The following is a 12590-nucleotide window of genomic DNA, read 5'->3' as shown; positions in this document are numbered from 1 at the left end:
GTCTAGGATCCTCTTCTCCATCATCTACGACCAACTTGAATTTTGGCAACTTGTTTTTGAATCCAGACGTCACCATGTTCACTCCAAGTGGCTGTGGAAAAGGATTTTCATCCACTGTCATCTTCTTCTTATCGTCGAATGTAATTCGTCCTGATTGAATGACATCCTGCAATACATGGCGAAAAACCAAGCAATCGTTAGTCAAATATGACCATGCATTATGCCACTTACAATATTTTTTACCCTTAATTTGTTCAGGGTTTGGCAATTTGTGCTTATCGCTCAACTTTATCTACTTATCCCTATATAATTTATCAAATATAAGGTCAGCTTTGGTTACGTCGAACGAGAACGTTCTAACCTTTATGTTTCCATCTTTTATGGGCTTATCTTTGCCCGATGGTCTAAGCTTGGTCATTATGGGACAAGTATATGTATCTCCTTTGACCAATTCGGCCAAACACACTTCGGCCTGGTCATATGACTCGTCACTGATGGTATGAACATCAAAATTTGGGTCTTTGTAATAAGTTCCTTTACTAGAATTTTTCATCTGTTCTTCCTTTCTTATCAGTCGTTCATACCTCATCACAATTGCACTCAACTGGAAAAGGTCAGGAAATTCCTTGTCCTGGAATTTCTTTTTTAAATCAAAGCTCAAGCAGCCCTGAGCGATTTTGACAAATTCTTTTGCGGGCAGAGGTACAAAACACTTGCTTCTTACTGTCTTGAACCTTTGGAGAAAACCTTCTGCCCATTCGTTTGGCGTTTGACGTAGATTCGCCAAATCAGCCAAAGTGACTTCAGACTCAATTTTATAAAATTGAGCGTGAAATAACTATTCCAATTGTTGTCATGTTTGAACAGAGTTCGCTGACAAGTTGATGAACCAGGAGAAAGCTACTCCTGTTAACGAACTAGGGAAAAGCCTCATTTTATGGTAATCGGTTATATCACCACTTTGCAATGTGAATCGCTCTATGTGTTCTAGAGTAGACACCTCTCCTAAACCGGTAAACAGTGAGAATTCTAGCACTTTGTACCCTCTAGGCCATGGATATGCTTGGTCTACCCAATCAGGATATGGCTTCGTGTACGTTGGCCTAATGACGGGACGTACCCCAAAAGCCATATGATCCTGTACAATTTCCATAATCTGATTCCTCAACATGACGTTGGGGTCATATGGAATCCCTACAGGCTGGTTAACCGGTTGATTTGCATGAGGCCTGATGTTTGGTCCTTGATTGGCAACAAAGTTACCATGATTAGGGCTATTACCATTAGCCTGAACATCTATTCCCTCATTAAAACATGGGGTATTCTGTCCATTGTTTAAGACATTATCTCTTATGTTTGGATTACCCCCCAAGTTAGGCGTACCACTACCATTGTTCTGATTTGGCCCTGCAGTACCCCCTTGGTTTGAAGTAGAGGGACCAAAAAGTGATTTTACCCCTTGATTCGGATTTAGGACTGAGAGATTATATCTCACAATTGTCCTAATTTGAAAGTGATTTGCAAGAGGGATAACCAGTTGACATATTTGACCTACTAACTTATTCATTGTTTCGTTTAAAGTATTTAGTTGTTTGGCCATATTGTCATAGTGTGCATTTCCATTTTGGGTAAATCTTTCCATATTATGAATACTTCAAAAATTTACCTGTTCAACAACGTCTTGTGTGAGTTCTCCAAGTAATGCACGCATGGTTCGAGAACTCAACTCCGTCATTGGTTCGTAACGACTGTTACTGCTCTATTCTGTCCATCTGTTCGTGGAGCGGCATGCTGCTCCTCATATCGCTCGATCACAGACTGGACTCCTCCCTGACTTGCTGCTTCTTTATCGGATCTCTGAGGCATATTGTTTCACCTTTTGTACTTTCAACACCAAACACCACTGTCCCACTGGGCGTACCAAATTGTTTCGCGCGGGTTAGTCGCTAACAATTAAAAGGGATCAGACGATTGTGTAAGGGACAAACCTCTTGAGACAAAATCCCAAAAAGGGGTGTTCTTTTATTGGCGATGACTTTACAATTGGAAATTAAAAATAGAATGCCTCCAAGGGGCGCAAGCACACGAGTTACTGAAAAAAGTGTTTAAGTCTAAACTAAGGAAATTAAAATTACATGTTCTCTGTTCGAGAGTTTTTTATTCGGTCCTTTACTCTATGTCTTTTCTCCCTTTTATACTTCATGGACGATCTCCTTGTGATTAACCGCCTAAAAACTTCTTGATCGTTCTACAACTACCCACCTTCCTCGTAATGGACAACTTGTCATGAAAACTGCCTTCTTTTAACTGCTGTCATTACTCTTCGTCGTTCAACCGTTTTCGATTGAATTCCTTGAATCGTGGAACGTGATATGACTGCTTTAATAACTGTTTTGATAACTGCACTTCTTGATAACCACAACGCTTTATGTTTGTTAAGACCTTGGGCGACTTGAAGGTTTGGGCGAGAATAGAGTAACAGCTCTGGGCGACTGCATGGCACTCCATTCGCTCAGATTCTGGGCGACTTGCAAACTTGGGCGATGGCGTTATCGCGTTCTTGGGCCTTCATCTTGAATTGTTTGATTGGGTTTCGTTCTTTGGACTATCTGACTTGGGGATCCTCCAATTGGGCTTCATTCCTTGGGCCGTTCGATTTGGACTGAATTTTTATGTGTCAACAGTCACATTACGTGGAAAAATTTGAAAATTGCGTAATTGTTAGCCAATCAAGGAAATCTATACTCCAATTTTGAATTTTACTAAGAAAAATAGGAAATACAATGTGAATGTGGTGGGGGTGAAGGAGAAAGGGCAATTTTGTTAATAAACAGATAGGAGACACAATCTAGTATCTCGTGTACCATGGAACAAAATGCAGACACGAGTTTCCACGTCGTGGATCCAGCTAGTAATTAGGGATGGTAATGGGGCAGGTCGGGATCAGGCCGACCTCTCCGCTTTGCCTCGACCCGTCCCACTAGGTAATTTCCCGACACGTACCCACCCTGTTACTCATTTAAGATGGGGTGGGTCGGGTTTGGCCCTATTTACTCCCCATTTATTTTTTTTTTTTTTTTAAGTTTTTGATAATTCATTTTATTGCCCCTATTCATTAAAGTGAGACAATAATATATTTATTAATTTTTAAACAAAGATTTTTATTGTTTGTCATATTTTTTAAATAATCTTAGTTGCTATCTTCTATTAGACCTAATAAAATTTCGTAGATTTTTATATTTAAAATATAGAATTCTTCAAAAAAATAAAAAAAAAATTAATAAACTGGACGGGGCCCTTTGCCCATACCCGCCCGGAGCAGGGCCCTGTGAGTATCGAATTTGATAAATATTTTATTATCCCTACTAATAATCCACATATAGCGTGATCTATGCCATCAAAGCATGCAATAGTACTTTATTATCAAAATAATCCAGTGTAAAGTATTTTTTCCGAAATATAACCCCGCACGTGTAATGGCCTAGTTCGTTTCGAAACGCCACAAATTATTTAGTTAATTATTTAATTTCAAAATTCTCTTGCTTTCTTTATTAATTCAAATCTTTGAATTCACCTTTTTAATTATTTTCTGACATAAGTAAACGTTTTTTAACCTCTATAATCAATTCAAAATGTAAGAACTCAGTAACACATTTCTCAAAATTAGCGTATTTGATCGAGATATTCTAAGGGTTCTAATTCTACTTTTTGCAGAAGAGTTTATTGAGATAATGGTAAATTTCTTTTAAAAACTCTTTTAATTTAAATAAAATATTGTACAAAATTATTCAAATAAGTACAAAAACAACTTTTTAAATTTTGAAAACCCCTGCCAAAATGGTCACGAACTCTAGAATATAAACCTCAATAAAGAAAGTAATATTACATGAAATGGGATCCGCAAATACTTATGAGGTTCGAGCTGCAATACGGACAACATAATTACCTACCATTCTTTATTATTGTGCAAAAAAAATGTGTGATGGGTATTTAATATTTAGCCCCTTGTTTCTCATTTTTTTCCTAATTAAAATGAAAAAATTGATAGTTATCCATCACATCAAATCATCAAATTTGAATTTATATTTTTTGTATGGGATTCATAACGATTATATTTTTCATTTTTATTTTGACAAAAATGTGAAATAAATGTCCCCTTAATAATAAATTGAAGTTTAAAATAGAAACAAGTAAATTTAGTTCACCGACAACTCACCTTTGTTTGATTAGAGTTGGTACTGGCACTGGCCTCACTACTGGTGGTTGAGTCCATAGATACGGCGTCGTTTGTTACAGCAACCACCTTCTTCTCAGCTACGTCGTTGTTTCTCACCTCAATCGAAAACTGTAAAGAATCGTCTGAGGCAGTAATATCACTATCCGACAAGCTGGTTGTTTTACTTTTACTGTCATTGCTTTCACTTGTTGAACTGAACTGCCCAGGCTTCTTCTTCACCAAATGATCAAGTGATTTCCACCCTTCGATTTCTTTATGACTACTTGTTCTCTTCCAAAAACTTCTCTTGAGGATCTTTTTAGAAAGACTCCTGGGTAGAATTGATTTCTTGTGCTTTTTTCTGCGGCACCGCCGTCAGCGACTTGGCGGCGGCGGAGGGAGCGAATGGGAGGTGTTTCAAGGCGTTGATGACGCATTGAAAAGCTGAATTCAGAGCTGTCGACGAAGCAGATTTTGAGGGGGTCTTCAAAAGGGGCGGTGGCGGTATGTTTTTCTTGTCAATGTCGATGAGGAATCGAACAGTGGCGCAACATTGTCTTCTTGGAAATGATTTGAATCCATTTGATGAACATGAACTAAAGTCATCCAACAAGTAATCTTTCAACAAAAATGGCTTTATTGCCTTTGCTTTAATCATCTTTGAATCCATGAAATTGAGCAGAAAAACCGTGGAAAAAAGTAAGTTTTTCAAGTTTCTATTTGAAATGAAGCAAAATGAATATAATGGCAAAGCTGTTTGTTTCGGAGTGAGCGTTTAAGATTGAGAGATAAAGCTAAGGAGCCCACTTTACTAGAAGAAAGAGTGAAAATGTAAAGAGAACGGAAAAACAGAAAGGGGATTTAAAAGAGTAAAATCCTGAAAGTATGAAACTGAGAGGCAGCTTCTTATGGTGAAGATCTCAAGGTAAAATTAAGCACTTGCAGTTCTAGAGAGAGAGAGAGAGAGTGCGTGCGTGTTCTGAAAAATGGAACACTTCGTAAGGTAATTTGAGATGGAGAAGAAGAAACTTGAGTAAAAAAGTTTGAATAATCACCCAACTTACCTCTATGTGACGTTGTGGTCACTGAACTTTCGTTCGCAGCCTGTAGGGTATTTACTTAAACACGCACAGCGAAATTAAATAGTTTCAATTCCCATTTAGAATTCAGCTTTATATTTAGATAAGAACTGTGATGAGAAGTATATATTTTTCTTGATTTTGCAAACTCCTTTGCGTTATTCTTTTGCAGCAACTTGAATCTGCCTTCCACAATTGTCCAATTGTTCAGCTTTCAATGAAATTCACACAGAGAATAGACTGCAACTGCTAGAATTTTTCCTCTTGTGCCAGCAAGAATAATGAAAACCTCATGGACCTCAAACCTTAGCCATGTATTTATATAAACACAAACGGGCTCGACCCGATCCAGTCCAATATTTAATTAATCCATTTAATTAAACCCGATCCGTGAATTAATTAATCCAATCAATTAATTCGAGAATATAAATAACAAATTCAATTAATTAATTTATCCAACGATTGTTAAATTAATCAATTGGCAATTTGTCATCTTTCAATTCTCTTTTGTGTGCGACCTATCAGGTTCCCGACCACGATATCTAACGACGTGAAATATTATTTTGATCTAATCAAAACTGATAAATTAAACACCCTTTTAATTTATCGCAAATTCACACTCGTCGTCGCAGATTGACATCTAGCAATGTATCAAAGCAACACATGTGACGGGAAATGTCACGTGGTATGACAAAATCAAAACTGTTCGTTTACCATGAAATTATAATCCATTCGTCAATATGATCCGATCAACTACGAGATATGGAAGTATGTCAATCTAGATTTATCGATCATATCTTTCATTCTACTATTAAGTCAATGTGAGTCGAAAATTCATTTTTGACTTATATGTATACTTTGACCAAGGATTTCGTTATTGACTAAATTGAACGAAATGTAGATCACAATCTCTTACTATCTAAGAGTGACGAATCCTCTATTGGTCATTCACAACTTTCATATGGTTCTTGACATACCCGAACGATGTCGTATTAGCGGCCCTTAGCAGAGCAACATTCAACACCGCCAAAGTATGACTGTCTTCATACAAGGCACTATGATGGCCTCAAGTCATAGGACCAATTTCACTACCGAACGTTAGAGATTAACCACTGACACTCAGATAGTTATCCATGTGAAATCTCTTAGCGGGTCTCCAATGTTTTGTTCTATAACAAAATATACACGTGTTCATTTAAGTGTCACCACACTTTAGCTCGTAAGATCAGCTACTTATTTCACAAGTAAGAAATGTCACACGTGATGGTCTATCTGTATTAACGATATCTGTATCTCGTTATTATTTATGACCACGGTTTATTCAAGATCCAATCATACGTAATTTGTATCTCACAATCACAACTCCTTGTGATTAGTAAATCACTTAAACTTGGATCTTCAGACTCTATTATTTAATATTATTTATTTCAAAATTAATTTAAATAAATAATAGATCTTGCTAAAATTAAATACATTAAACATATTAAAAGTGTTTATAACCTAAATCGATTGGAATCAGGGCATAACACTTACTTACATTGCCAACGGTCACTGAACTTGCATATGAGCCGCTCCATCCATCACCCGGCATCCCAGCCGTTTGAACCAGTCCGACGTTGCTGGACGGCGGCCTACATGGCAATGGATGGCGTTAAACTCAGCCATGGTGGACGCGACTTCCATTTAAAAACACGATCTTCATCGAAAAAATTGAAATCCCCCCCAACTCCATAATTCCTAATTCAAGGTCCGAGCCCTAGATTAGATCTCTTATCTCTCGAGCTGGCGATTCTTCAGACTTGACACAGAGGCTTCTCCGTCTCCGATGAACTTTCCACACGCGAACCCACGTCCTGGTTTATCGATTCTTTAGACTTGGGCATGGTTTTATTCGATTGCAAGGCTTGAAGCCTTTTTCAGTTTCACACATGGATGGAGACCAAGGTAGGGGTAAGTGCCATTTTTCAAATTTTTGGTTCGTTCGAATTATAAGCTATCTCTACAACGAGACTTCCGTTTAGATTACCTATTTTTATCCAAGAAAATGGCCTCTTGACTTTTTTTTTTGCACGAATTCTTCCTTTTTTTTGCACGGCATTTTATAGGGAGTAAAAAGTTTGACTTCTCTCAGTCGGATCTTGATATGGCCTCTGAAGTCAAATTGGGTAAAAGTTGTAATACAACCAATTGAAAACAATTGCGATGTATTGGTAAATGAACAAGTAAGATAAAGTCTAGTTGCATTTCATCGTGTCATTTAATAATTGTATTTGGCTGGTATTAATAATTACAGTTCGGTTTTTAACCACTTTTTAGCAGGGTAAATTGGTTGGCACAAGAGAATCTCAAATGCAATTCATGTCTATGCCTACTAATGCAAGAGGATTGCCAACAAGGATATTAGAATATGAAACAGCAGTTACTTCGATCGATGAGTTACAACACATTGATGAGGTTGAAACAGGGATATTAGACATTGATGAGGTTGTAGCTACTTCAATCGATGAGTTACGACAAGGATATTAGAATATGGTTTTTAGATGTACTCTAATGTGTTTTGTAGTGGTTGAATCGGATTGTTAAACTGATTTTTAGATGGCCTTTTGTCCAGTACTTTTGAACCAACTTGTGGCATTACAGGCAGAACCTGGGAAGGTTTCTTAATTTATCAAGTCAAGCTTTTGTCCAAAAATCATGGGATTATTCAAATATATGTTTGATTTTGGTTACTTTCACGATTGTTTTGTCTGTTTGTATGATGATACTGAGAATACATTATTTCAAAGAGGTTTATAGTTAATGGATTTTATTATCAGATGGTTGAATTTGTATAGATATTTTTCTCGAGATATCTCTTTCATCATTGCTACATTATTGTTTAAAAAAACTCAAGATTTTGCTCTTGCTCTGGCATCCAAATCATATTATTCCTTTTCTTGTGTTTGGATGAAACTAAATAACTATCAATTCTTCTTACATACTACAGCTTAATTTATACTCAATTGTAACTTTATGCTCCAACTATTAGCTTTTGCTGCTGATCGAATTAATTGGGTGCTAGGAATTGATGCTTCGTGTTTGGATTATTTACTCTTGCTATAAGTAGTATGATTATTCCAGATCTCGTTAGTATCAAACCCCGACCACTTGAGCCTGACCACATCCTACAACCCCGACCTTATCATCATCTAAAAACACCAAAACCAACTCAGGTATTTGAGGCCGGGATAGATGTGTTGACTCGACAACTTCCATATGTGACCTATGGAAGCGCTAATCCTACCTTGAACACAATCCCTACCTTCTTAGACTCCTTCTTTGACTCAAACAGTGATTTGAATACATGAGGTGAAACACCAACTCCTTTTCCTACGAGGAGAAGGATTGTGGCAGAATCAGTCCTCCTAGGACTCAACCACTAACACCTATAAATACACAACATGTGCTCATTCCAAAGGTATGTTCTTCATTATTATCCTCAGTTTATAGCCTCACGCATAAAATTCCCTGTCTGACTTAAGCATCGGAGGGGCGACGAGCACACACCTCGTTGCCTTTGTTTCAGGTACTGGAAGGCGTAGTTCGTGTTTCATCCCAATCATCAAGCTCGAGATTTTCAGGTGATATTTTTTGGTAGCATCATTGGCGCCGTCTGTGGGAACTTCGCTACCAAAAGCCATGGTCAATACACGTTCAAGTCTTCCTCCAGCAAGCTCATCCGTCCCGGATAACCCTCCACCTCCTGAGGAACACCATATTCCTCAAGAAGAGTCGTCGGAGATGCCAGCACCTTCTCAAGCCGTTGTTTCCGCCGGAGCTTTTGAAGAACTCCGCCAGCAGGTGGTTGCATTGACCTAACTGCTAAGTCAGAGAAATTCGCATCCATCTCACACCCCAACACTTGAAGGTGGCTTTATGGCAGATGTCCGGACTCGAGTTCATCATGCAACCCATGTTGACGGTGGGGTTGGAACCTCAAGGGTACCACAAGTTGCATCAGGTTCAAGGTCCGTTACAATAGACTCCGCCGAACTTGCAAGAATTATTCAAGAAGGGATAGCAGCGGGTATGCAACAAAATACTCGGGCAGCAACAGGGTTCACCTCCAATACACCATTCACTCCAGAAGTCCTCTCGTACCCCCTTCCCGATAGGTTCAAGTATCCTCGGATAAAGGAGTATGATGGGACAACCGACCCCATCAACCATCTCAATGTATACACGGATATCATGAACTTTCAGGTTGCACCAGATGCGGTAATGTGCAAGGCATTCCCTCAAACCCTCACGAATGCGGCTAGAGATTGGTTTTCCACATTGGAACCGAACTCCATCACCTACTTTTCAGATTTGGCTAACAAGTTCTCCGCTTTCTTTGCGAGCAGCAAAAGAATCAGAAAGATAGCTGCATCGCTCATGCAGATGCGTCAAGGACCCAACGAAACACTGCGCAGTTTCATGACCAGGTTCAACAAAGAAAGGCTTTAGATCCCCGAACTACATATCACAGCTGCAGTCTCAGCTCTGACTTACGCCATTAAATGTGAAGCGTTCAAAATATCCTTATCTAAAACCCCACCGAAGTCCGTAACCGAGCTACTCACACGAGCTGAGAAATACATCAATATGGAAGAAACCATGTCCCCAAAAAGGGAAGTTACCTTATCAGGGAGGTTGGATCAGAAAAGGCCACATGAGTCCAGCTTAAGACAAGAGACACCTAGGGTCAAACCAAGAAAGGATCCACCTTCAACGGCTTTTACCCACCTGAACACTTCGAGGTCCAACATCCTGATGGAAATCAAGGATTTTAGGAAACTGAAATGGCCTCCCCGATTGCGATCTTCCCCCGATACTCGTGACGAGAGCAAATACTGTGATTTCCATAGAGATCACAGCCATACCACAGAAGATTGTCTGGCCTTAAAGCGGGAAATCGAAGCTCTTATAAGAAGAGGATTTCTGAGCTCTTACATTAACAATGACAAACGCCCGAGGAATAACCAGAATGGGGAAAAAGGCCCAGAGGATCGGGGAAACAAGCAACCAACTGCAGGCAATATCAATATCATTGTCGGAGGAACAGCCTCGGGAGGAGACTCTAGTAGTGGGCGAAAATAGTATGCCAGACAGCCACCGATCATCTCAAGACCAGATCTTGGTCGTACAGAGGACATCAGCTTTGGGATGGATGACTTGGAAGGCATAGCATTCCCCTGTGATGATGCCCTTGTCATATCGGTCATCATCGCCAACTTTGAAGTCAAGAGAATTCTGGTAGATAACGGAAGTGCAGCAAACGTACTGTCTCACAAAGCTTTTGTTCAAATGGGGATCTCGTCAAAACAACTAAAGTCAGTGAAAACACCCCTGCAAGGGTTTGGAGGTGGGGTCATCACCCCGGAAGGTATCGTTAGGTTACCCTTAACATTGGGAACCGAAGGTAAGCAGGTAACGCAGATCACTACCTTTGAAGTCATTCGTACGCCGATGGCTTACAATGCCATATTGGGAAGACCAATGCTCAACAAAATTTGAGCTATTGTCTCAACTTTTCACCTGGCTATGAAATTTCCTACTCCTAATGGCATCGGGGTAGTTCGAGGCAACCAAACGGTGGCCCGACAGTGTTATGTGACCAGCGTTCGAAAAATAAAAATTGACGTCATGCAAGTTACAGAGCTCGAGCTCGAGCATGAAAATTACGGAAGGTTGGCTCCAGTAGAAAGATTGGAAGAGGTCGAGATTTAGCTCGAAAGAAAAGTGACAGTTGGTCGAGGGTTAGATGCAGAGATCATGGCTGAACTTTTAAGCTGTCTCTCCCGAAACATTGATGTGTTCGCTTGGAATGTTGATGACATGCCTGGAATTGACCCAGAGGTTGCAGTACATAGACTTAACGTAAACCCGGAAGCAAGACCTGTGAAGCAAAGGAAGAGGCAGTTTGCACCGGAAAGATGAGAAGTCATAAAAGAGGAGATTACCAAACTCCTTAATGCACAGTTCATTCGAGAGATACAATACCTCGAATGGCTTGCCAATGTGGTTCTTCTCAAGAAAGCTAATGGAAAGTGGCGAGTTTGCATTGACTTTACAGATCTGAATAAAGCATGCCCCAAAGACAGTTATCCCCTGTCCAGAATTGATAATCTTGTAGATAGCACGTCAGGTCATATGCTGTACAGCTTCTTGGATGCTTTCTCGGGGTATCACAAAATTCTTATGGTAGAAGAAGATCAAGAGAAGACCTCGTTCATGGCAGATTCAGCCATCTACTGCTACAAGGTCATGCCCTTTGGTCTGAAGAATGCTAGAGCAACATATCAAAGGTTAGTGAACAAAATCTTCGCCAAGCTAATTGGGAAAACGGTCGAAGCGTATGTAGATGATATGGTGGTCAAGATCAAACAGTCGAGTAGCCATGTTTCTGATCTAGAGGAAGTGTTTGCTACGTTACAGAGGTACAGCATGAAGCTCAACCCGACAAAATGTGCATTTGGGGTGGCCTCTGAAAAATTCCTGGGTTTTATGATCATGCACAGAGGAATAGAGGCAAATCCTGATAAAATTCAAGCTCTAATAAATATGGAGGCCCCTAAATGCAAAAGAGACATTCAGAAGTTGACAGGTCGTATAACAGCACTAAACAGGTTTGTTTCCCGGGCAGCTGACAGGTGCTCCCCCTTTTTCAAACTACTTAGGGGAAATAAAGGGTTCGACCGGAACGAGGAATGCAACTTAGCCTTTCAGGAACTTAAACAGACATTATCAACACCTCCAGCCCTTACTAAACCCGAAACCGGTGACACGCTGCTATTATACTTGGTAGTTTCCCAGAACGCAGTAAGCGGTGTCTTGGTAAAGGAAAAAGGAAGAGTTTAGCAACCTATCTACTATGTTAGTAAAGTGATCCTTGATGCAGAAACACGATACACACTTGCGGAACAGCTTGCCCTTGCTTTAGTAGTGGCTGCAAGAAAACTACGGCCATACTTCCAGTCACATCCAATTGTTGTGCTCACCAACCAACCTCTCAGACATATACTTCAGAAGCTCGACATCTCAGGAAGATTGCTAAAATGGGCAATTGAACTTGGGAAATTTGACATAGAATTCAAGCCACGGACTGCAATCAAGGCCCAAGCTTTGGCCGACTTCATAGCAGAGCTCACTCCGAGATCCTCAGAAACACTTGCCGGGAGCCCGAACTCGACCTCAGGAGTATGGAAAATATTTGTTGACGGAGCATCCAATAGCTCGAGCTCGGGGGCCGGCATTATTATCACAAGTCCAGA

At 39.9% G+C, this 12590-nt stretch overlaps 2 protein-coding genes across 2 annotated transcripts; one reads left to right on the top strand and one right to left on the bottom strand.

Annotated features, from left to right (window-relative positions):
* Positions 1–3365: 3365 nt before the first annotated feature.
* On the bottom strand, positions 3366–7178 carry LOC111392198. The gene is made up of 5 exons (XM_023017475.1): positions 7102–7178; positions 6833–6926; positions 4587–4874; positions 4217–4531; positions 3366–3389 (listed from the first exon to the last, which is right to left on the bottom strand). Exons 1-5 carry the CDS (start codon positions 7176–7178, stop codon positions 3366–3368), a joined length of 798 nt encoding a protein of 265 aa, XP_022873243.1.
* Positions 7179–9210: 2032 nt separating this feature from the next.
* LOC111392197 lies at positions 9211–10833 on the top strand. Its single transcript, XM_023017474.1, has 3 exons — positions 9211–9748; positions 9806–10351; positions 10466–10833. The coding sequence occupies exons 1-3, from the start codon at positions 9211–9213 to the stop codon at positions 10831–10833; spliced, it is 1452 nt and encodes a 483-aa protein (XP_022873242.1).
* Positions 10834–12590: the final 1757 nt, after the last annotated feature.

The sequence above is a fragment of the Olea europaea genome, unplaced genomic scaffold (assembly GCF_002742605.1).
Source record: "Olea europaea var. sylvestris unplaced genomic scaffold, O_europaea_v1 scaffold901, whole genome shotgun sequence".
Lineage (NCBI taxonomy): Eukaryota > Viridiplantae > Streptophyta > Magnoliopsida > Lamiales > Oleaceae > Olea > Olea europaea.
Note: the sequence above shows the minus strand (reverse complement) of the source record. Positions and strands in the feature narration are given on the sequence as shown.

Coding starts and splice junctions, on each gene's coding strand:
- LOC111392198 (XM_023017475.1), bottom strand. CDS start 7,178: ATGCCCAAGTCTAAAGAATCGATAAACCAGGACGTGGGTTCGCGTGTG. Junction 4,875..6,832: donor GTTCAGTGACCGTTGGCAAT/GTAAGTAAGTGT, acceptor ATGGATTCAAAG/ATGATTAAAGCAAAGGCAAT. Junction 3,390..4,216: donor CCAACTCTAATCAAACAAAG/GTGAGTTGTCGG, acceptor TTGATGGCATAG/ATCACGCTATATGTGGATTA.
- LOC111392197 (XM_023017474.1), top strand. CDS start 9,211: ATGGCAGATGTCCGGACTCGAGTTCATCATGCAACCCATGTTGACGGT. Junction 9,749..9,805: donor ACCCAACGAAACACTGCGCA/GTTTCATGACCA, acceptor TACATATCACAG/CTGCAGTCTCAGCTCTGACT. Junction 10,352..10,465: donor AAACAAGCAACCAACTGCAG/GCAATATCAATA, acceptor TTGGTCGTACAG/AGGACATCAGCTTTGGGATG.